At 35.6% G+C, this 24,770-nt stretch overlaps 1 protein-coding gene across 1 annotated transcript in view; it reads left to right on the forward strand.

The window, feature by feature from the left end:
• The window catches only part of dnm3a (dynamin 3a), a 45,516-nt gene that overhangs the window by 5,800 nt on the left and 14,946 nt on the right, over positions 1-24,770 (forward strand). The window contains 14 exon segments of the mRNA XM_042747472.1: positions 670-743; positions 3,380-3,529; positions 3,948-4,151; positions 4,277-4,375; positions 6,427-6,587; positions 6,699-6,841; positions 7,055-7,190; positions 7,297-7,364; positions 7,659-7,722; positions 9,355-9,441; positions 9,555-9,629; positions 9,732-9,776; positions 13,360-13,473; positions 20,158-20,267. Of these exon segments, the coding sequence (XP_042603406.1) occupies positions 670-743; positions 3,380-3,529; positions 3,948-4,151; positions 4,277-4,375; positions 6,427-6,587; positions 6,699-6,841; positions 7,055-7,190; positions 7,297-7,364; positions 7,659-7,722; positions 9,355-9,441; positions 9,555-9,629; positions 9,732-9,776; positions 13,360-13,473; positions 20,158-20,267 (1,530 nt within the window).

Consider the following 24,770-nt stretch of genomic DNA (forward strand, 5'->3'; position numbering starts at 1 on the left):
CTCTTTCAAAATATGGATAAAGAAGAAAAATCAAAGTCAAACAGGTCCACACCATGAATCAACCAGAAGCTAACAAATAGAGCTATGATGGTGTTTGCACTTTTTGGTGTAATCAAACTATGATTGGTTTATTTAGAGATATCTCTGCACTTTAAATGCAGTTTTTAACATCACCCATAAAGAATATCAGGGATCCAGCTGCATTTCCTCTACTGGACTGTACTATTTATAGACATCACTCATATCCTCTGCACATAGATGGTGAAAATGAACTGGAATTATGAATTCACTACTTTCTGATTATTTAAAGCTAGATTGTCTCACAACTCATTTGTAAATATACAGGCCAGTACAAGTTGTGTGTAAATGTGCCATAAATATCAGAGTATGGGGGTCATGAAGGGAGGGACGAGGTTTATGGTTTCACTTTAAGACTGGACTAGTGCAAGTATGCAGTGACAAAGTCTCTGGCACTGTGCCTCAGACAGGGACTGTATCAGTGTATCACATGAGGGAAGTTTCATCTGTAGGATTTTTGGGGGTTTTTTGGAAAGAGAGTTTTACTTTGGCTTTTATGAGGATTTGTCTGCCTATTGTATGTTTTGTTTGTTTTTTTTTTTTTTTTATGTGTAATCTTTTTTGACATACTGGTCAACGCTATCTTTTCAGAGATTTCCTGCCTAGGGGCTCAGGAATTGTTACAAGGAGACCACTTATCCTTCAGCTCATCAGTTCAACTTCAGGTATAAGTAATACACACATACTACTTTTTGGTTATAGGCTTTTACTGTGACCCTAAACAAAATATAGCAACCAACAACCAATCCAAAATTTACAACGCAGTAACTCAATACAAAACACACACACACACACACACACACACACACACACACACACACACACACACACACAAAAACACACAACACACACCACACACACAACCACACACACCACACACACACACACACACACACACACACACACACACACACACACACACACACACACACACACACACACACACACACACACACACACACATTCAATAAATAACCAATTGACCAAATATGTATACCCTATAAACAGTAATGATCACAAAGCCAGTTAAAACTGCATTATTTTTTTCAGTTTCACTCTTTCAAATTCTGTTGTTAAATCATTCCATAACACCTTTCACTGAAAATGATGACTGCTCAAAAGATGGTCTACATTTTAGTGCACTACAAGTATATGTTTTTACACTCCCCTGACTTTAATTGTATCAGATCTTTGATATATATATATATATATATATATATATATATATATATATATGTATATATATATATATATATATATATTTGATAAATGTTTTTTACTATAATACCATGTCATTGACTTCTAGAAACACTATTAGTGTAGTAACAGATTGAGGTGTCTGACTCCAAAAAGTCTCACAATACAATAAATGTGAAAAAAAAAAAAAATCCATCTTGTCTTTTTAATGCCTAAATAAAGTCTGACAATATACAAACCCGATTCCAAAAAAGTTGGGACACTGTACAAATTGTGAGTAAAAAATGTTGAAAGTGAGACATTTTGAAATGTCATGCCAAATATTGGCTCATTTTGGATTTCAAGAGAGCTACACATTCCAAAAAAGTTGGGACAGGTAGCAATAAGAGGCAGGAAAAGTTAAATTTACATATAAGGAACAGTTGGAGGACCAATTTGCAACTTATTAGGTTGGCAACATGATTGGGTATAAAATGAGCCTCTCAGAGTGGCAGTGTCTCTCAGAAGTCAAGATGGGCAGAGGATCACCAATTCCCCCAATGCTGCGGCGAAAAATAGTGGAGCAATATCGGAAAGAAGTTTCTCAGAGAAAAATTGCAAAGAGTTTGAAGTTATCATCATCTGCAGTGCATAATATCATCCAAAGATTTAGAGAATCTGGAACAATCTCTGTGCCTAAGGGTCATTGCCGGAAAACCATACTGGATGCCCGTGATCTTCGGGCCCTTAGACGGCACTGCATCACATACAGCAATGCTACTGTAATGGAAATCACAACATGGGCTCAGGAATACTTCCAGAAAACATTGTTGGTGAACACAATCCACCGTGCCATTCGCCGTTGCTGGCTAAAACTCTATAGGTCAAAAAAGAAGCCATATCTAAACATGATTCAGAAGCGCAGGCGTTTTCTCTGGGCCAAGGCTCATTTAAAATGGACTGTGGCAAAGTGGAAAACTGTTCTGTGGTCAGACGAATTAAAATTTGAAGTTCTTTTTGAAAAACTGGGACGCCATGTCATCCGGACTAAAAAGGACAAGGACAACCTAAGTCAGCACTCAGTTTAGAAGCCTGCATCTCTGATGGTATGGGGTTGCATGAGTGTGTGTGGCATGGGCAGCTTACACATCTGGAAAGGCACCATCAATGCTGAAAGGTATATCCAAGTTCTAGAACAACATATGCTCCCATTCAGACGTTGTCTCTTTCAGGAAAGACCTTGCATTTTTCAACATGACAATGCCAGACCACATACTGCATCAATTACAACATCATGGCTGCATAGAAGAAGGATCCGGGTACTGAAATGGCCAGCCTGCAGTACAGATCTTTCACCCATAGAAAACATTTGGCGCCTCATAAAGAGGAAGATGCGACAAAGAAGACCTAAGACAGTTGAGCAGCTAGAAGCCTGTATTAGACAAGAATGGGACAACATCCCTATTCCTAAACTTGAGCAACTTGTCTCCTCAGTCACCAGACATTTGCAGACTGTTATAAAAAGAAGAGGGGATGCCACACAGTGGTAAACATGGCCTTGTCCCAAATTTTTTGAGATGTGTTGATGCCATGAAATTTAAAATCAACTTATTTTTCCCTTAAAATGATAAATTTTCTCAGTTTAAACATTTAATGTAATCTATGTTGTATTCTGAATAAAATATTGAAATTTGAAACTTCCACATCATTGCATTCTGTTTTTATTCACAATTTGTACAGTGTCCCAACTTTTTTGGAATAGGGTTTGTATAAATGTTAAAATTAGTTTGGTAAAACAGTTACACCTACAAATTAAAAAAAGAAATACACCTACAAATTTAAAATCTTTTGACTTTAACCAATCAAGTCTCTTTTTTTGTTAATAATATTCTTCACAGGTTAGTTTTTATAAACCATCCTAGTCAAAAGTCTCTAGTAGCAAATATCATGTGGCCTATATACTGAACACTAGAGGGCAATGTCTTCCATGTTAAGATTAGAACCAGTCAGTGTTTGGAGAGTAGAGAATTTAATTCATGAATTACAAATTGTTGGGCTGTCAGTTCTCTTAAGGCGCTATCATATTCTGCTTTCTCTAATTCATACTTTCCATTCTCCATCGCAGAGCATGCAGAGTTTCTGCACTGTAAAGGAAAGAAGTTTACAGACTTTGATGATGTCCGACGGGAGATCAAGGCAGAGACAGACAGAGTCACGGGAACAAATAAGGGCATATCCTCCATTCCCATCAACCTTCGTGTCTACTCTCCAAATGGTACTATTGTCAGAAAACAAGTGATTCATTGTTGTACATTAATGCTCTTATGCTCACAAAGACTGCATTTATTGTCATCATTTTACAATGTAATTTATTCTTGTGATGTCTAAATATTCAGCAGCTGATTTGATGCTCAAGAAACATGTCTTATTATTGCTAATGTTACTTATGCTTAATATTTTGGTTTAAACCATGATCTTTTTTTATAAAAAGAAAGTTACAAAAAGTTTGTACTGTAACTTTTGCTTAATTTAATGTGTTTTTACTGATTTTTTTTAAAAACTAAAAACAAATAAATGATACTGAAGGTATATTTGCTCTCCTTTTAATGGTGTTTATGCCTCTCATTCAGATTTGTTTCCTTCCTATAAGTATCTCTGACCAAATATTTGTGTCTGTCTTTGTTTTTCTGTAGTTTTGAACCTCACTCTGATAGATCTTCCAGGCATAACTAAAGTACCAGTGGGAGATCAGCCCCCTGACATTGAATACCAGATCAGAGACATGATCATGCAGTTCATCTGCAGAGAGAATTGTCTCATCCTGGCTGTCACACCCGCTAACATGGATCTGGCTAACTCTGATGCTCTTAAACTGGCCAAAGATGTGGATCCACAGGGTGAGTGGGAAATAGCGGTTAGGGTTCATGTCTGTCCTCAGTTATATCCCCTCTTGGCAAACTCACATCTTCATAGTGTCTTTCCTTCTTGTTTTTCTTCCGGTTTTACTTGATCTTTCTTACAGGCCATCGCACCATCGGTGTGATCACTAAGCTGGATTTGATGGACAAGGGCACAGATGTCAGGGACGTGCTGGAGAACAGGTTACTGCCACTACGCAGAGGTACAGTGCTAATGTAGAAATGTGCTGTCAGCAGAGGCCCAGTGCAGTTTGGTCTAAGACCTGGGCCACCGCCAAGCAAGTCTGCTCCAGGCTATAGTGGCTAAAACAGGGCCAGGTGCAGAGTCTTCATGCTTCCTGTTGCTGCCTTAATGCATTAGACACACAGAAGTCCAGCCATGGAGGAGGGTTAAGACGCTCTGGAAATCCTATTCCTCAGACATTTATGCAGATCGCATACAGACTTACTTCTAGTTGTAGAACATTGGCTTTTTCTTTTTTGTTGTGAAGTGGTCACTTTCAGAAATCATATTTCTCCACCTAAAGTCTAAAGTTCTAGAGAAGTATTTTTTGCCATAACAGAGTTGAGCTCATGCTTTGGCTAGGTCAGCGATTCTCAAGCTTTTTGACTCCTTGTCTACTACAATATTTGAATAACTAAACAATTTTTAAAATCACGAATACAGATTCAATTCAGAATTCATATAATTGAAATAAATTTCACAATTAGGTGAATGTCCTTTAGTCATCTAATTCTTTTTAACCAGTGAATTTACATGATTTTCCAGTCGTTTATGAGTTTCTGGAGAAGGTTATGAGGAATAATAGAAAATTAAGGAAAAAATTAAGGAATAATATCTCTAATGTTTATTTGTTTTAGCATCTTTTAAAGCTTGTTTTGTCTAAATCTCATCAAGAGTCATATTGAGGACAACTGAATTTTGCTGAGGCTCCTTAGTAGACCCAACCCCCTGGTCGAGAAACACTGCGGCTAGTGTAAATGAAATGCAGTAATGATTAAAAATTGACATATACTTGCAAACCATTATGTTTAAAAGAAAAAAATTCACAATATAATAGGATTGAAAAAACTGAAGAAAGTGAAGGGACAAATTCTAGAATTCAAAAGCTTTTTAAAATCATTACATGATGATAAATGTATGATGTTTTAATTACATTGAAATAGTGCTGGGCAACGATTAATCACATCCAAAGTAAAAGTTTTTGTGTACATAATATATGTGTGTCTACTGTGTATATTTATTATGTATATATAAAGACACACACATACAGTATATATTTTGAAAATATTAAATGAATTTACATGTATGTATTTATAGTCATATAATTTATATTATATATAAATGTATTTAATATATAAACATATTTTTCTTAAATATATACAAGCATGTGTGTGTATTTATATATATAATAAATATACACAGTACATGCAGATATATTATGTACACAAAAACTTTTATTTTGGATGTGATTAATCGTTGCCCAGCACTACATTAAAGTAACATTTTTATTAAAGAGTTCACCCAAAAATTAATATTTTGTCATTAATTACTCTTCCTCATGTCGTTCGTAACCTGTAAAACCTTTGTTCATCTTCAGATCACCATTTAAGATATTTTAGATAAAATCCCAGAGCTTTCTGACCCTCCATAGACAGCAATGTAATTGAAATGTTCCCAGGCCCAGAAACGTAGTAAGGACATTGATAAAATAGTCCATGTGACATCAATAGCTCACATCCGTTGTGGTACTCCCATGAATGGTGCTGAAAGGAGAAAAATCGTTGAATAAAATTATTTTTGTTTTCTTTGCAAACAAAAATTATTCTATAGCTTCATAAAATTACACTTGAACCACTGATGTCACATGGACTATTTTAACAATGTCCTTACTACGTTTCTGGGTCTGGGAACATTTCAGTTACATTGCTGTCTATGGAGGGTCAGAAAGCTCTCAGATTTCATTAAAAATTTGTTAATTTGTGTTCAGAAGATGAAGATCTTACGGGATTTTTGTGTTTACTATCCCTTTAAATATTTTTTATTCTGTGCATCCTAGTTAAATGTCATGGCACTGGTAAATTAGCTGGTAATGCCAAACAAATATTTAAAACTATTAAAGCAATTGTATGTAAGTTCTGATCGTACACCCTACTTCTAATAAGGCTTCATTATAAAACAAAGAATGCATCTGAAAGAAAAGAACTTTTCCCCCCTATTATATTTATTTCTGTCTCCCTGTTGTGACTACAGGTTATGTTGGTGTGGTCAACCGTAGTCAGAAGGACATTGAGGGAAAAAAGGACATCAGTGCAGCTCTGGCTGCAGAAAGACGGTTCTTCAAGTCACATCCTGCATATAGACATATGGCAGACTGCATGGGCACTCTGTACTTACAGAGGCTCCTCAATCAGGTGACAAGAGAATGATACTACACAGAATATGTCTGAAATACAGAGTAGCGTATACTTTGAATTGTATTTCTTCACTTTTTTGAACCCCTAAACCCCTCTTCATTTCCCTAGCAACTTACCAACCACATTCGTGACACATTACCAGCATTACGCAGTCGACTGCAGGGTCAGCTTCTGTCACTGGATAAAGAGGCAGAGGAGTACAAGTGTTTGAACCCAGATGACCCCTCGCGAAAGACCAAGGCCTTAATGCAGTGGGTTCACACACACATAAACTCGCTCTAATTCAGAGAGTAAATAAACATGCACAGATAAACACAAACAGACATGGACACATACACGCTAGTCTTTACCTTAATGCAATAAACAAGACCTTTGTTTACAGCCTAAAGAACAAACAGATTGCAGATAAGATCAGAACTAAAAATGCCACACACAAAAACACATAATGTTGCTTTGTTGTCCAGGCTGATACAGCACTTTGGGCTAGATTTTGAGAAGCGGATCGAGGGATCTGGGGATCAGGTGGACACAGTGGAGCTTTCAGGAGGAGCCAAAATCAACCGCATCTTTCATGAGCGTTTTCCTTTTGAGCTGGTTAAGGTGATTTTTTTAAAGATTAATTAATTATTATTAATTACTTGAATGCCATTCAGAGCTCCGAAATCAGAGCAAATGCTGATTTCCTGTTCACATTTTGCTACATCAGATGGAGTTTGATGAGAAAGAATTACGAAGGGAGATCAGTTACGCCATTAAGAACATCCATGGCATCAGGTACGTCACAAATATTTATCAGCACTCAGTTACTTTCTATTTTTATTGTTTTGGCCGTTATAGCAGTCATCTTGAAAAGAAGTAAGTTAATTTATGTTTTTATTTTTTTGGCAGTTATAGCAGTCATTAAATTTCCTTCTATTTCCTGTTATAACACAAAAGAAGATGTTTCTCCCTGAAGCATTTTTTCTATGCCGAATTAATTTTTTTTTTGTTTTTTCTTGTGGTTGGTTAAGGGCCTGTTTGTTCACGATATGTATTTTGTTTGATTTTCTCTCCGCTCTTGCTGTCCAGGACAGGCCTGTTCACACCCGATATGGCCTTTGAAGCCATAGTGAAACACATGTACAGGATGATAGTAAAACATCCTCTTAATTTCCTTTTGTGAGTGAAATGGATGTACCTTTAAACTTTTGCCAATTGGTTAAGCAACATGACTTCTCTACAAAGCACCAAACTCTAGCTTTGTCAGCGATTAAACCTTTTTTACTACATTATATTTATTTTTAGTTGTTAAATATTTGTATTTGGTTTTATCTCTGTTTTTTTTGTTTTGTATATGCTTTTTCTGTTTTTGATATTATATTTTTTTTTTATATGTTATATCCCTGTACATTGTGAAGCTGTAAAAGACTGCTGTTGTGATTCACTGTTAGACATGCTGCTCAGGAGTTTCAGCAACTTTAATTTACATTTGGTGTACACAGCAAGGTATTAGATCCTCTTATAAATCTTTTTTTGTTTGAAAGAACTGTCACATAATCTCCAGAAAAGAGTATAATATCGCTGCTAAAAAAGTCAATAAACATGTTTCATTAAAGTCGATGTTAAAACAGTTTTGCACCTTTAAAAGTTCACCAAAAGATCACCAAGACAAAATAGTTTAAATCTATGCTAAATGGAATTAGCTGAACTTTAGAGTGCTTTTTTGACTCATTTAAGTTGGATTTAAATACATCTTAAACGTAATTTCATGATTTAGTTCTCTTTTAAATATAGTTAAAGTGTACTGCCGCATGCACTTTATGGTTAACTAATTCTCAAAAAACTCTGAAAAATCTTTTAAATATAGTTAAAGTGTACTGCCGCATGCACTTTATGGTTAACTAAAATATACTTTTTTGTATGTAATATTGAATAACACACTGCAGTTCAAATTATAATCAAGTACTTTACATGAGTCCTTTAGAAAAGAAAAAAAAAGCATCACTGATGTGCATAAAACAATCGCACTGACATATTTTAAGATATGTTTCTTTAAGTTAGTATAATTCTTTAGGGTCTTCATGAAATGTCTTTAACATACTTTGGTTAAAATTCCTCAAAGGTCGTGTAAAACAACACCCTTTTTACCTTGTCAAAAACAGCTCTGATCACAGCGACCCTCTCTTCCGTGGAAGAGGAAATAATCATAAGAAATATAAAGTGTGGGACTTACTTCTTCTGGAGGTGCAGCTGGATCATGGACAGTGGTTACTGATCCATCCTTGAGTTTAAACTTTTTAGCAAAACCTGCCTTGATTTGCCCCTCGTTCAGAAAGCAGTCTGGAGTAAAATGATTTGTGCAAACATAAACGCATTTAGGTAGATCAAGGGGCGCATTCCCTTAAAAAACAAAAGTAATCCACTGTGTCTTCGGGGGCTCAGATGTTGGGCGTAAATGACGACTGCTATGTTCATTCTTACATCCAACAACAAAACACCTCAATCGCTTAGGAGCCATCCTCGTCTACACCTGCTCCGGTGTCGAAACAATGGTGGACCAAATAAAAGTGAATTTTGCATCCGATGTCCCCTTTTATCACTTTAGATACTACAGGATTTTAAGTACAATAGTGCACATTCAAAACAATTAAGTGCACTTATTTTTCAAGGCACAAAAGTAATTAAAAAGGGACAAAAAGACAAGAAACTTGAATTAAGAAAGTAATGTGGTAATGTTTTTAGACTTTTTTTTCTAATTTAACTTTTTTTTTTTTTTTGTCCACAGTTAGAGTCCTTTCCAAAACTACGGGAGGAGACGGAGAGGATAGTGACCACACACATTCGGGAACGAGAGAGTCAAGCCAAAGACCAGGTCAGACTGATACCTACACACAACCTTTCTAATTAATCTCTCTTTTTAGGGAGGGTTTAGTTGTTGTTGTATTTTTTTAGGGAGGGTTTAGTTGTGGTTGAACTATTTCATTGGTTTTACTCTCACTAGAGATTCAGCTCTCTTACATCAACACAAACCATGAAGATTTTATTGGGTTTGCAAAGTAAGTCTTTAAAAATATATAACAATAAAAAATTTAAAAAACACACGTTTAAGAACATGGCATATAAAGATTTACCTATGTTTTACAATTTTCATTTTTCGTTTAGCGGTAAACAGATCAAACAAGTAAGAAGCCTTCAGCTGGGAACCAGGTGAGTCACAGTGTTTTATGAGCTGATATGAACCTGTTATAAATCAGAAAGCATCAGTTAGCAGGGTTTGGACAATCCTTTTCTGGAAGGAAGTCTCTTTTCTGCTCAGGCTCTGTTGCTCTTTTGGTCATCTGTCTCACATCAGATAATATGTGGCTTATGTGTATGTCTAACATTTTTTTCATATTAAATCTTATTTCAAGTGCTGTAAATTAATGGTCTTTTTTTTCTGTTTATTTATGGTGTCTTTTTTTTTTCTTTCTCTTTGTTTTGTGTTTTTATGTTTAAATTTTGTTTTTTTTCAATGTTTATGTTTGGATTTTCTCTTATGTATTTTTTGAAGTTTTGAGACTAGTAGAACTGGTAGATTTTTGTTTTTTTTGTTTGTTTTTCTTTATCTTCTTTTTATTGATTTGTTTTTGAATTGTTTTCAAGAAGAGTTCTTGAAAGGAGAAGAATTTATTGAAGGTGGTTATGTAGCATGCCCCTCTCTTCAGATCCACTCCATCTCACTCAATGGCCCTTTCATAATAATGTTTGTTGAGCAAAAAATCAGTATATTAGATTGATTTCTGAAGTATCACGTGACACTGAAGACTGGCGTAATGATGCTGAAAATTCAGCTTTGCTATCACAGGAATAAATTACATTTGAATATATATAGAAAACAGTTATTAAGAAAAGGTTTTATTATTATTACTGCTATTGTTTTTCCTGAATTTTAAAAACAGTAGTGGATGTCAAAAAAAGTATATTAATATTTGTATTTATTATTGTTAGTTTTAAAATTTTTGTTGTATTTTAAAAACAGTATTTGTTGTTATGATGGAATTTTTTTGAAGTTTAAAATACGCTGTTTGAGGGGTGTTTGTGAATATGATTGGCTTTTTATTTGTTTACTTGAGTTAGATTGATGTGATATTAATGGGTTTTAGGTTATATATTTTGGTTTTTTATGTGTGATTTCCCCTATGTTTTTAAAGATTCAGGGCGTGAAAATGATTTTTTTTGTGGTAATAGAGTTGGACTAGTATTGAACCTGGATGTTTTCTGTTATGTGTTAATGTCTTTTTATGTTTGTATTTTTTTATATATAGTATGATTTTTTTTGTGGTATCCCCCTTTCACAACTCTATAAATGGTAATATTTATTTCATCAAAAAAGAGGGACTCATACTAAAATGTATGTATGCACTTTATTAGTGACCTGAATAAGCAACTGGAATTCATGTTAAAATATACAGTTTACACAAAGACCATAAAAAAACACTACTAAAATGTTGGATTTAGAAAAACCTTGCTAATTCAAAAAAAAATATTTGTACACTTGATTCTTAATACTGTGCATGTTACCTGAATGATCCACAGCTGTGTTTTTTTTGTTTAGTGATAGTTGTTCACGAGTTCCAAAGTTGTTCTGAACAAATAAACTGCTGCTGTGCCAGGAGAGAAACTCCTTCATGTCCCACAAATTCTTTGGTTTTCCAGCATTTTTGTGTATTTTCAACAATGACTGTATGGTTTTGAGATGCATCTTTTCACACTGAGGACAACTGAGGGACTCATATGCAACTATTACAGAAGGTTCAAACGCTCACTGATGCTCCAGAAGGAAATAGTTTTTGCATTTGTATCCAGGGTGTGAGAATGCCTTTTGAACTCAGAACAGTGAAATCATTTTGCCTAAATATCCTTTTTATTTAGTACCCCCTTCAGATGCTACAGAGGACAGTTATCAAGTTTTCTGGAAGACAAAAGAAATTAAATTTTTATGATCTTCCTTCAAAAACACTCCCTGAATGTTGAATTCAAAAAGTTTTCCCCCCCTGTTCTTAATGCATGGTTTTTCCTTCTGGAGCACAGTATTAAAAATCATTTTGGTAAAATAATTAACATTTTGCAGATTCTGAAAGGGGTGTGTGATGTTTGCTGTGTATGTTTTTTATTTACTTTTTTTATTTTTATTTTTTTTAGAAAATTATTTTGTATTCTTTGTGTTGGTGATATAGTAACATTTCACAAAGTTAAAGATATAAATGTGGAGTGGCAGCATGCCAGGAGAGATGCCCATGCTCACTGGTGCCACCTTAATGCTGTTATTCTCTCCTCTCTGCTGATGTTTTAGGGTTGTTTTTTGTGGTGCTTCCAGTCAAATTTGGACTAGTTTTTCTTTTGTAGTTTTCTACTGTCTACCAGTGTCACATAGTCTCATTTGTGTTTGTGGCTATGTATGTATTGTATGTCAGAAAGCCTGTATGCCTCTGAACACAGCAATCAAATTTTTCATCTTTACATATTTTTTTTGTTTGTGTCTTTTGTTGTGATGATGTCTTTTTGATCAAAGACATTCTGAGACTCGTAATTTTCTTCTTTCATTTTTATTTTTCTGCTAATAGATTCCTCGAACGTTGTCTAAGGTGTTCTGTTTTTCATGAATTTAGATTTTTATAAAGACTCCTTAATCAGTGTATATACACAACAGTCCAAAACATGACTCATTTGACCTTTGAAATCTTATTTTTAATTCTTATTTTGAAAGCGGTGTTTTTTAAATCGCTTGTCTTTTTTATACTAAAACCACATTCTAAAACCTTATTCTACTAATTACCTGCTTTTTATCCTCCTATTCATCATTTTAATGTCTCTGAATCTCTGTACTGTAATTCTGTTCTTATAATGTACTGTCTGTGAATGAACCTACTTACAGTTTGCAGTACACGAGTAAACAGAGTCGTGTGTATGTGGGCGCTAATGTTAAAAACAGGTTGGAATCTCAAACTTCTCTTTGATCTCAGTCCATTTGGCCTTTGTGTGTGTATATGTATGCATGTGTGTTGCAATTACTGATTTTGAAAAAAAGTGGTGCGTGCTGCAAACTTGAGGTTGGTACAGTCACAGAATGTGTTTTATTGTTTTTTGGAAGTTCAATTAGAACAATAGGTGAAGAAAAATGTATTTAAGAAGTTTTATTGTATTTTTTCAGAATATTGTATTCACTGACCATATGTATGGTGGAGAAATGCAATATAGTTGTCTTCGGTTGCTTGTACTGTATCTTTTTTTTCTTTTTACATTTTCAAGGTGAAATCAGTATATTCTGCAATTTTGAGAAGAATAGTTAATACTAACTAACAAAAAACAGCAACTCATGTTGTTAAACTGAATGAATGATGCACAGGATAAAACTCTGTTTTTAAAGTCATGATCAGCTTAAATCAGACAGAAAATGACTCATATTTCCTACGGGATGTTTTGGACCTTTCCCCCTCCTCTCTTTGTCATCCCGACCTTCTGTTTCCTTGTCTTTCTTCACCCCCACCCTTTCATCCCTCCATTTATCCAATGTCCACTAGCTTTTATTGTTAGCTTTAGTTCTATCTATCTATCTATCTATCTATCTATCTATCTATCTATCTATCTATCGTGCTAATATAAATGGCAAGTGAATTTTAGTACTTGGTTACAGATTTGACTGCTTCTTTAATTTCACCTTCATTTTTTAATTTCTTAGAGGACCAGAGAATCTTATCCTCTGCCTATGTTTTTGAACCCAGACCTTTCACCTCTAACTTTTTCCCCTCAGGTGATTCGCAAGGGCTGGTTAACCATCAACAACATCAGTCTGATCAAAGGAGGGGCCAAGGAGTACTGGTTCATGCTCACCGCAGAGAGTCTGTCCTGGTTTAAAGATGACGAAGTGAGTAACTGAATTAGAAAATCAAATTCATTCATTTAATGATGATCATGGGAGAATACATTTTTCAGTGGTCTGCTTAAAGTTCACTGTCAGGTTGTGGTGGAATTCATTGGCCGGTCTCTGTGTCAGTTACACTGTGTAGCCTGTCAGGTGGGCTGCCATCTGTCTGCCTGTCTGTGCCTGCTGTACAGGTGCAGGAAGTTCTGCACAGCAAGTGTAGACAGGCAGACAGACAACGCTCTCAGTCAATGGCAGCACAGCCTGCTTCTCCTGACCCGGAAGCCGGAAGCAAAGGGGCAAGAGAGAGGACAAAAATAATGTGTTACTAATATACAAACACGCATGCCCTCTAAATGTGTTTCTATTCACATCATTGCATTTAGCATACATTTTCATGCATCTCTTATTCCATTTAACAATTTTGTTAAGATAAACCAATAATTGTCTGCTGAGATTTTAAATGCTGAGATTTTAAAATGACACAGAAAATGCATAGTACTCTTAATGAAGACAGTAATGTAAATGCAGTAGCTCATTGGTAGATTATAAAACTCTTCTTATTACCCTTATATTTCACTCTTTCATTTCTTGTTTTGTTGAATCCCTCTTTTCCTCCTTTGCTTCTTATTTTACTTGCTCTTTTTTCCTGGTATACCCCCACCGTCTCTCTCTGTCCATTGGGAGTTAAGGCATTTGGTCTGGATCACCCTGACATAGCTGGAAGCCCCCCAAGTCAAACTAACACACACACACACACACACACACACACACACACACACACACACACACACACACACACACTCAGACACAAATGGATATTGATATACACAGAATCTTAAACACACACAGATGCAGACACACTTATGCTTACCAGTCGTCCTGACTGCCAAATGTATGTGACTATATAAGCAAACACTAATTTTAATGAATTCTGAAACTCAAAACCCGCTCAGCACTTTAAACGGAGGAATTTGTATAAACACTGGTATATTTTTCTGAAACTCACACACCTTCAGGCTCAAAATATTCAAATGCAAACGCATATTTTATCTGATTTGTATTATAAACTTTTAGGTTGATTCGTTTTTATTTTATTGGTTTCTTTTTTATATAGTTTTGAATTTTATTTTGTGTGTTTTTTTTATTATTGGATTTCAGAAGTTGGCTGGTTTTACGGTTCCTCATGTTCTGCTGAATCCATTATTTCTTTTAAATATGAGCATGTGCATGATTTTTCGAAGACTTTTCAATTCAAGAATTACATTTAAATTTGAAATTCAACTAAAAATATGAATATTTGACACTCTATTCAATACATCCATCTCTTCTCCTGTCTATCTTCTTTACTTTCTCTTCATTTTATTCTGTCTCTGTGGTTGGCAGTCTCACTGGGGCCATACACATTCCTGGGCGGAAAATTGTAAGACTTTGTCCAAACACCATCCAGCCTCCTAGAGCCTGCCGAAAGAGAGAGAGGAGAGAGGAGAGAGGAAGAGATACAGCCCCTCACCCCTTTGCAGCAGATCACATTGCAATTCTCACACATTCTGTATGAACACACACACATTCTTGCATTAAGCGGATCACTTCTTTACCCTTAAAGATGTTCAGATGTTCCCTTGCTTTCTCTAAATCTGTCCCAGTTCTGATGGTGTTCATAGGCCAATACTGCTGGTTTGGGTTAATCAGCGCCCAACACTAAACAGACACGAATTCATTCATGTATTCTTTCTTTTTTTTATTTGTGAGCAGACATGTTTTTGTAGTATTTGACTTGTTTACCACTCCACTTCTGTTAGAATTCGGCTTAATCACTGTCTTTTCACCTCTCGTCTATGTCATGCAAGGTTGCATGCATACATGCGACGATTATGCTGAGATCTGGAAAATCACTTATCAAAACCTACGAAGGGCCTTCTGCACATCTCGAGACAGTTCAACGGAAAACTAGCCAGACACTTGAAGCTTTTATATAAACCATATGTGTGCACAGCTCAGTCTGAGTATATACGTGTTTACACATACACAGCATTAATGATTACTAGAACAGTTTCCTTGCATTTTATATTGTTCCAATTTTAGGTAGAATTAATGTGGCTGATGTGACATATATGCTGCCTATTCGGTGGACGATCCACTAAATTCAAGCTGTCAATCATCAAGGAACCCCTTCTGTGTCATTACCGCCAACTTTGAGTCCACAGAGACATGCAGTACCAACACTGGTGTAGATAACAAACCAAACATAGTAGAGTCTGATTTTTCACCTGCAGTCGCTGAGTTTGTGTGTTTTTGCTGGAGTTTGAGAGTTTGCGTCGGTTCTCCAGCTATGTGAGTCCATGCACAGTCTAACCAATGTGCAGACTACTGTACACCAGTATGATCCTGAACAGGTAGTCTGAACACTGGGATGACGGAGCAGGAGATAGTTCCAGCTCTCTATCTCTCTCTTTCTCTCTCTCTCTCTCTCTCTTTTCACCTCTTTTTCTTTATCTACTTCAGTCACTCAGTCCAACCCTGCTGGCCTCGACCTTCACAGGAGGCGGTAGAAGATGCAAAATAAACAGGACAGAAATAGACTCCATTGCTTCTATCTCATTCTCAGTTGGGATGATGCCGATGTTGAGGACGGAGAGAGGCACTCTGGGTGTCCGTTTACCCGTTCTCGACTTTCTTAGTTCCATCTCGTCACCGGCTGCTTTTTTCCCGCGTTGGTTTGCAGTATCCAGCCTTGACGTGGCACATTTGCTCCCACAGCCGCCTATCTGGCAGGATGTTCATGGAAGGCATAGCAAAAAAGAGGGAATGAGGAGTCAGAGAAGGAAGGAGAGATAGAGAGAGAGAGAAGAGAGGGAGGGACCCCACTGGCCATATAAGGGTTGATGGGACCCTTGGGGAATAAACTTTTGGAGTGGTCCGTTGTTTCTCAATTCCTCTCTTTCTTTCAGTCTTTAGGTCTGACTCGCTCCTGTCCTTCTCCCTCCGTTCTCTCTCTGTACTCCCAGCCATCCTCCGGACTTCCCTGCCCCATCTCTCTGTCTCTTTCTCACTCGCTCTCTCTCACTCTCTAAATAGGTAGGTGATGTTTTTTTCTTTATTCTTGACTGTAGTTTGTAACTTTTTTCTAACTTTTTTTCAATCTCTAAAAACTCAGGAAGTGGGCCCCTCTGGAATGAAATAAAGAGAGAAAGTTTTTGAGGGGAGCAAAAAAGGAGGGGTGGACAAGGAGTCAAGGAGGACAACGAGAGATAGTGTAGTAGTAGTTTAAAGGAATAGTTTCCCAAAAAGTAAAAATTCTGTCATTGTTTGCTTACCCTCGTTCTTACAAACCCATATTTTTTTGTGTGTGTGTGTTTTTTTTTTTTAATTTGTTGCACAATTCATTGATAATTCATAGTGATCAGGGCCTTTCGAGCACCACAAAGGAAAATAAAATGCTCCAAACAGCTGTGCTCCATAAAAAAGTGTGGAATATTCAGAGTCTTATAAAAACAGTTCATAGATTTTTGTGAGAAGACGTATACTGTAAAAAAAATAAATAAATAGAAATGATGTAAAATATATTAAATTTTAAAATAACTGTTTTCTATTTTAATAGATTTTAAAAAGTAATTTATTCCTGTGATGCAAAGAAAAATTTTCAGCATCATTACTCCAACCTTCAGTATCACATGACCAGAGATCATTCTGATATGCTGTTTTAATGCTCAACTAACAGTTCTGATCATACTTATGTAGAAAACAGCATTTATTTGAAATATAAATCTTTTTTAACATAATAAACGTCTTTCGCTTTTGATCAGTTGTATTATTGCTAAATAAAAGTAAACATTTCTTAAAATAGTAATCAATAATCAGTCTTACTATATGGTTTCAGAAGACTTAAAATGTATTGCATGAAATGTATAAACCACTTTATTGAGTGTTTTTTTCTTTTTGGTGCTTGTTAACTCTTAGATGATGTTAGTTTTGGTTGTACTGTATATTAAATTCAGAAAACAATCAGGTTTTTAAACATTGTTAGATGGTCTAGTTGATTTGCAGAAAATACTCCCTTTCAAGAAAATTCCTTTGCAGGGGCTCTGTCAGACTCAATCACTGATAGCAGCATCATTAGGCTCTTTTCCCCATTCTGTTTTTCATTTTTCCTCTTTTTAGAGTGTTCCCCTCACAGTTTCATCCCTTGTTCTTCTCTTTTTCTCCCACATCTCCGTTCCGTTATTTGCAATGTAATCCAAGCCGTTTCCTGAGACCCCAGCCCCTCCTGTACAGACAGAGGGAGGAGAGAGGTGGAGAGGGGGAGCTCTTTTTCTTTCTTTCTTTTTTTCCAGATGAAATGTTGTGTTTTAGAGCCTTGGTCCGAATAATGACTTCCACATGTGGGCCTTCACTCTCTATCTCTCAATTCCTCATTCTTTTTCCTTCTTTATTTCTCAATCCTTTACTCAAAGAGTGAAAACTTGTGGCTTCTCTCATGTGCATGTTTTTTGTTTTGTCCTGGGCTTGAAGCCATCCTTAGGATGATCACATGGATCTACAGTAGATTCTTTTTTTTATTTGTTTCATGCTCTTGGCTTTCTTCCTCATAGTCATCTTCCCTAGTTCACACCATTTTCGAATCTGGTTAAAGAGATAGTTCAGCCAAAAATGAAAATGAATGTCATTATTTAGTCACGCTGATGTTGTTCAAAGCCTGTATGATTTTCTTTCTTCTGTGGAACACAAAGGAGGAATGTGCTTGTCACTCTTTTCCATGAAAAACACTTAAAGTTTCATAATAGTGGTCCATACAACTTGTGTGCTATATTCTAGGTCTTCTAGAGCTACAGTGAAATCTAAACATCCAACCTTGTTCTCCTTTCCTCTTAAAAATAAAGGTTCTAAAAAGGTTTTTTACATTAAGGCAAAAATAAAAATAAATAAATAAATAATAATAATAATTAAATAAATAAATAAATAATTGTTCCATGGCAGTGTTCATTTCGTTGCCGAATAATTTTCGTATAAATAAATAAATAAATCTATTGACATTTTAGTCAATGAATAAAAACGAGACGAAATGTTAGGGAGGGATGATTTGGGAAGAGAGTCATTCAGAACGAAATCTGTGTGGTTTGTAGGTTAGACGCGTAACTTACATATGAACTGGAGGGATATAAGTTAACATACACTTGCTGCATGTCGTATAAAACGTTCAAAAATGTCAATATGTGGGAGTAAGAGAAGAACAGACATATGGATAAATGATCTGATAAAGCAAGAGAGAACTCATTTCAGACCGGTTTTCAGAGCGCAGACACTGAAGCACGCACACAGACACACACACACACACACACACACACACAGAGCGTGTCTTACAGCACGTGAGTACACTTTCGCATCATATGAACAGAGAATTATACACAAAATGATGTTGAATTGTCCATTCTGACGAGTATTCACGTAAACACATATATCTTAAGTGAATGTAAGCAGTAGGGAGAACGTGTATCAGTACATTGCATCCATTGCAGCTGTGCATTCATTTTAAAGGGACAGCAGCCTAATTTAGCTGCAATTGTCCGAGTCATTGATGTTAATCAAGCATCAAAAGAAAAACAGAAAATCACTCACTGCTCTTCACTGAAAAACTTAAGTAGACCTAAAAATGTATCTAAATTTCTTTATAGAAATAAATATGTCTGCTTGAAAGAATGAAGAATATGGTAAAGTTGCTATAAAGAATGCATAATTAGCCTATATAACCATTGGTATTTCATTAAAAAGAAGATCATGATCTTGTTCTTTATGAGAAGTGGTTTGATTTAATTTTAACATAAAGTCATGTTGTGCATCACCGCAGTTAAATCTGTGTCTATCATGATAAAACCTTAAAATCAAACCAATATAATGAGTTTGGACATTTTAGAGAAATGCTTAATAAATGCATTGTAAACCCATTAGATTTTAGCCAACTAAATTTACTGTAGATTTAGTCGACTAAAACTAGACTAAAACTAAAAACAATTCAGATGACTAAAATGTGACTAAGACTAAAACTAAATCAAAATTTGCTGTCAAAATTAACACTGTTCCATGGATGTTAAAGGTTCTTCATGGAACCATCAAAGCCACCAATGTGAAGAACATGTCATGTTTTTTTAAGACCATCTGCATGTTCATGAGTTTACAAGAGATGTCTGATTGTTCTGATAGTTGTTTTGAATTAGATCTTTTCAATTAATTGGTTAATCTGGTTCACAAAAGTTATCTGAATGATTTGTTCATGAATTGCTCTGATCCAGTTCAGTGATTCATTGGTTAACAGATCACTAGATGGGCAGATTATCCATAAATAATGACTTTGTGACAGTTTTGAAGATGGAAATCTCCAGTCCCCTTCATTGTAATTAAATGAAAAAGAGCAATCAGTACATTTTTAATAATTTCTTCTTTTGTGTCCCACAAAAGACAATGTCACATAGGTTAAGACCAACATAAGGGTAAATTATGACAAAACTGATTTGGGACACCAGTTTTAAAAACTCCTAATACAGTTTGTTAATACTGTACTAAATCTTATTATGATCTTTATTGGCCCTTTCTTTAAAACTTTGCCATGTTTGAATGCGAAAATGAGCCTAGGCATGCTGTCTAGGTAGGTAGCTCAGTAAGACTTAAGGTGTCCATTGTCTCATTTTCTAGGAAAAAGAGAAGAAATACATGCTTCCTCTGGACAACCTGAAGGTGCGAGACATTGAAAAGGGCTTCATGTCCAGCAAGCATGTCTTTGCCATCTTTAACACAGAGCAGAGGTCAGTTATAGCACCTACATACACTTCAAAAGAAAACATGTATTTTCAGATAATGTTTTTTCAACTTTAAAATGATGTAAAGATCAAACACTCAGAGTGCATGCCATATGAAGTAGACTTATATTATAGACACAGCTAAAGAAGAAATCAACCCCACTGAGTGACCGGTGTGTGTGTGTGCATGTGTGTGAGATTGTGCAGTCAACCATTAGCAGACAAGCAATAAACAATCCAGTAAACGGTCTGCACATATTACAACCAAATTTCATGGCTTTATTGTCCCACTGGGCATTAAAAGGTTGGACAAATGGTAAATAACCAAACATCACTATTAAAGGGTTAGTTCACCCAAAAATGAAAATTATCCCATGCTGTACTCACCCTCAAGGCATCCTAGGTGTATATGACTTTCTTCTTTCAGCCGAATTCATTCGGAGTTATATGGCTCTTCCAAGCTTTATAATAGCAGTGGGTGGGAGTTTCTGTTCTACAGTCCAAAAGAAGTGCAATGAAGCGCATCTATCCATAAGAAAACGTGCCTCACACGGCTCCAGGGGGTGAATAAAGGCCACCTGTAGTGATTTAAGGTTTTTTGTAAGAAAAATATCCATATTTAAAATGCTATAAACACTTTTCTCTCACTTCCACTAACTGTCGTACACTGAAGCCGTTCTGGGTGGATGACGTAGGACTTGTGCATAGCACATGCGCCGGTGTTTAGTGATGAGTGTCGAAGCGCAGAGGAGAGAACAAAACAAAACACCAGACGAAGATTTAAGAAAAATGAAGAAAAAGAAAAATGTTGTAGGATTTAGATATAAGCCCAGAGGAGACTGGTTTTCCTTTGCTAAACTAAGGAAACTTTGCTTCCTTTGCTCCTGTAAACAAACTCACAAGACTAGCATATCTCAGAGGTGCACGCACTACGCATAAGTTGTATGTCATCAGCCCGGAATGGCTTGCACGTATGACAGTTAGCGAAAAAGAGAGAAAAGTGTTTATAAGTGTGTATACGCCCCTCGGTCTGGGATTCTGGCCAATTTTCACATCATAGTTCAGATGCAGGCTGGGCCTCGGGCCTGTTTTAGGCTTCTCCTAATTTTTATATTTTAGACATCCATCAATTAGTGCTGAAAAATAATTGACATGCTTGTGGAAACAACATGAGGCCGTACTACTGCGACTGTCAAGAGCGGCTCGACGGTGTTTAGTGTCCCGCAGCAGCAGCAGCAGCATGCGTGCCGTCAATTCAGGTGAAGAGTTCTGCATTCAAATGCATGCAATAGGCTAAAGCTTGCTGCAAAGCCCTAGCAAAAGTAACGTGTCAGGGGGAAATAGTAAGGAGATATTTGAATTATTTACTAATAAACTAGTGTTTTCTGAGTCTGTGTCGCAAAGATGAAGATGACGATCCTTACTCGCCATCTCCTCATTAGATGCGCCTTGAGAGAGAAGTGCATCTTTATGGATTATGATTATAATGAAAGAGTTTTTGTTTTCGATTTGTTTTATTCCGTTAAGTGGTCATTTAAAGCATTCTATAGATAGATTTATCATGTCTGTGAGGCATGTATTCACTGATTTTCGATTCATTTTTGTGAAGTGCTTTTGTTCAAGACGAGATGGCAGAAAGCGCATCATGTTTGTTTTCTTTATTTTATTAAAGCACAATGTTTTGTTGATATTGTGAGTGCACACAAATACAAGTAGACCCTTTACTAGGGTTATGAGACTGTCACTCCATTCCTCTCACTAACACATTTTTTGAGCAGCTGATGTGTGATCTCTCCTTAAGTAGCCTACTCGTGGCCAGTAATGCTAAATTTAAGTAGTTTTGCTTTTCTGTAGTTTTTCAGTGGCTCTCAGTCATGCTGACGACAGCATTACCTGAGCATTTATTGCATGGAGCAAAAATGTAAGTGTCTAAAGCATCGCACAGTTCCATTGAATGATAAATGTGTTTTGACATTGTTGTTGAACCGAATGTATGGAGGAAACCAATGAATAACCACACCATAAACAACGACCTTGAAATAAGAGCACAAGGTTTATCTAATAATCAGATGCATGAAAGAGCATGAATGAGCACATGATCTCGTGCTCGTTGCTTTAACAAGCAGACATTGGCCGCGTTTTCTTTCAGAATCATCATTCGCCGATAAAGAGGAAAAGTTAAATACTATAGCATTTTATTTTATGAAATGATATAAAGAAGTTTTCGCACTGAAAGAGAAGTGATCTCGTGCTCAAAGAACTTAAGACGTGCCAGATATCTGCTGCTAAGCTGAATAAAAAGCAGAATGAACTGAAACGTTAAGACAATAAACACAATAAATGAATAAAATTTTTGAATGATGCAGTGCTAATTGACATATCATTTATTACAGTATAGAAACTATAAAGTATATTTTCTACCTAATTCTGCACAGAAAATTGAAATAATTGTTTGTAGTATATAAAACAATCATAAAATTGCCATTAGGAAAAAAATATAGACTACAAATGATTGATTATTGTCCAGCAGTGTATTTGATTTTTTTTTATAGCAAATTCAAAGTAAGAGATAAGAAAATAATTCCTTGTAAAATAATAATAATAATACATACATAGGCCTACATAAAATTATTGCATTTGACATTTCTGTCACTTCTGAAATTATGGCTACACCCCTGGGGTGACCAAATGTTAGCCTATACATTAAAGCTCTTTTTAAAAATCTTGGCCTACATAAATTTCTACATATGCTATGTCGTGCCATAGTATCATTAAACTAGCATCTAACAATTGACAAAAGTGTTTGTTTGTTTGTTTGTTTTTCTCTAACATATGGTTCTCTAACCATAAAGGCTGCTGTGTAATTTGCCACTAAGCATTTAAAGAATTTAGGGGAAGCATTTAAATAATCCTGTGAATGCACTTAAAGAATGCAAAATCGAATCTTTAATTGAATCGGATTGAATTTAATTGTGAATCGAATTGTTCTTGAATCTAATCGAAAACCTATGAATCGTGAATTGAATTGATTTGGTGTCTACCCAGAGATTCACAGCCCTATGTATTAGTCTTACCTTTATGAGCAAAAATGATGGCGTAGGCTATTTTAAGTTGTTTCCACTGAAAAAAAAGGTAAGTGATTGCGCTGGCGCCTCCATGTCCTGCAAAGCGCGCTTTAGCTTCCACTCGCCGCACAAACTTGGATATAGTGCACATTTATTATAGAGCATGTTAAACATTTAAACATTGTTATATGCTTGAATTGGTTTAGTATATCTTGATTTCGTGATGATTTGAGAAGGCTAAGTTGATCAAAAATAGGCTATGATCAGCTCACTGTCTGCCGCTGGCTGCTTGGCCGTTACTTCAAAAAACAAAAACTTATATTTAACGAACAAAAAATGCTCCAAATGTTTTTCTAAATGAACTTAATTTAAAAAAGAAACTAAATGAAATATAAAATTTGTCCATAACATACAAAACCAAACTATTTTAATAGCTGAAACAGTAGAATAAGCCGTTTTGGGAGAAGGGTAATTCTTATAAGTAGTCGGACACGGGTCGGGCTAGGGCGTAAATTTGAGGCCCGTGCAGGGCTCTACTTGAGGGTGAGTAAATCATGGGCCAATTTTAATTTTTGGGTGAACTAACTATTTAATATTGTTCAAAGGATTGGTAATTTTGGGAAAAAAAGTCATTGTCTAGTGCAGGGGTGCACACACTTTTTTTGTGTGGGATCTGCTTTTCAAATGAGAAACTTACCGATACGACTGGGTATTGTTCAAAATCTTTCGATCCGGTGCCTATTTCGATACCTCAGTTTCGATACCGGCTCCTAACGATACTTTTTTCGATACCAATTTTATGAAATCCATTTTAACAAGATTACAGAACACATTACCTCAGAAAAACCTTGGTTTTATTTTTTCAGTTTGACTCATGCTCCTTAGCCAGTGCACAAATGAAAAAAAAAAAAATGTTTTATAAAGACCTCATGCTCACCAAAGCTGAATTTATTTTAATAAAAAATACAGTAAAACTTGTAATATTGTGAAATAGTATTACAATTTAAAATCGTATTTGAATATATTTAAAATTTTTATTTATTCCTGTTATGTCAAAGCTGAATTTTCAAAATCATTACTTCAATGTCACATGACCCTTCAGAAATATGAAAACAGTTTGCTGCTTAATATTTTGGAAACTATGATACATTGTTTTCATGATTCTTTGATGAATAAAAAATTCTAAACAACAGCATTTATTTAAAAACGAAATATTTTGTAAAATTACACGTTTTAATGTCACCTTTGATAACTTTAATGCATCCTTACTGAAGAAAAATTCTGACTAACCAACACATTTTTGAACTGCAGTGTACATTCAGTAGTTATTATTTATTGCAATATAAACACTGTCAGAGTGATCAACAAGGTATCTCTTCATTTACCAGTCGAAGACGGAGCCACTTTCTGCTCTTATGTTTACTCCGTGCACTGTCAAGGTCTT

This window comes from Cyprinus carpio, chromosome B20, assembly GCF_018340385.1.
Source record: "Cyprinus carpio isolate SPL01 chromosome B20, ASM1834038v1, whole genome shotgun sequence".
Lineage (NCBI taxonomy): Eukaryota > Metazoa > Chordata > Actinopteri > Cypriniformes > Cyprinidae > Cyprinus > Cyprinus carpio.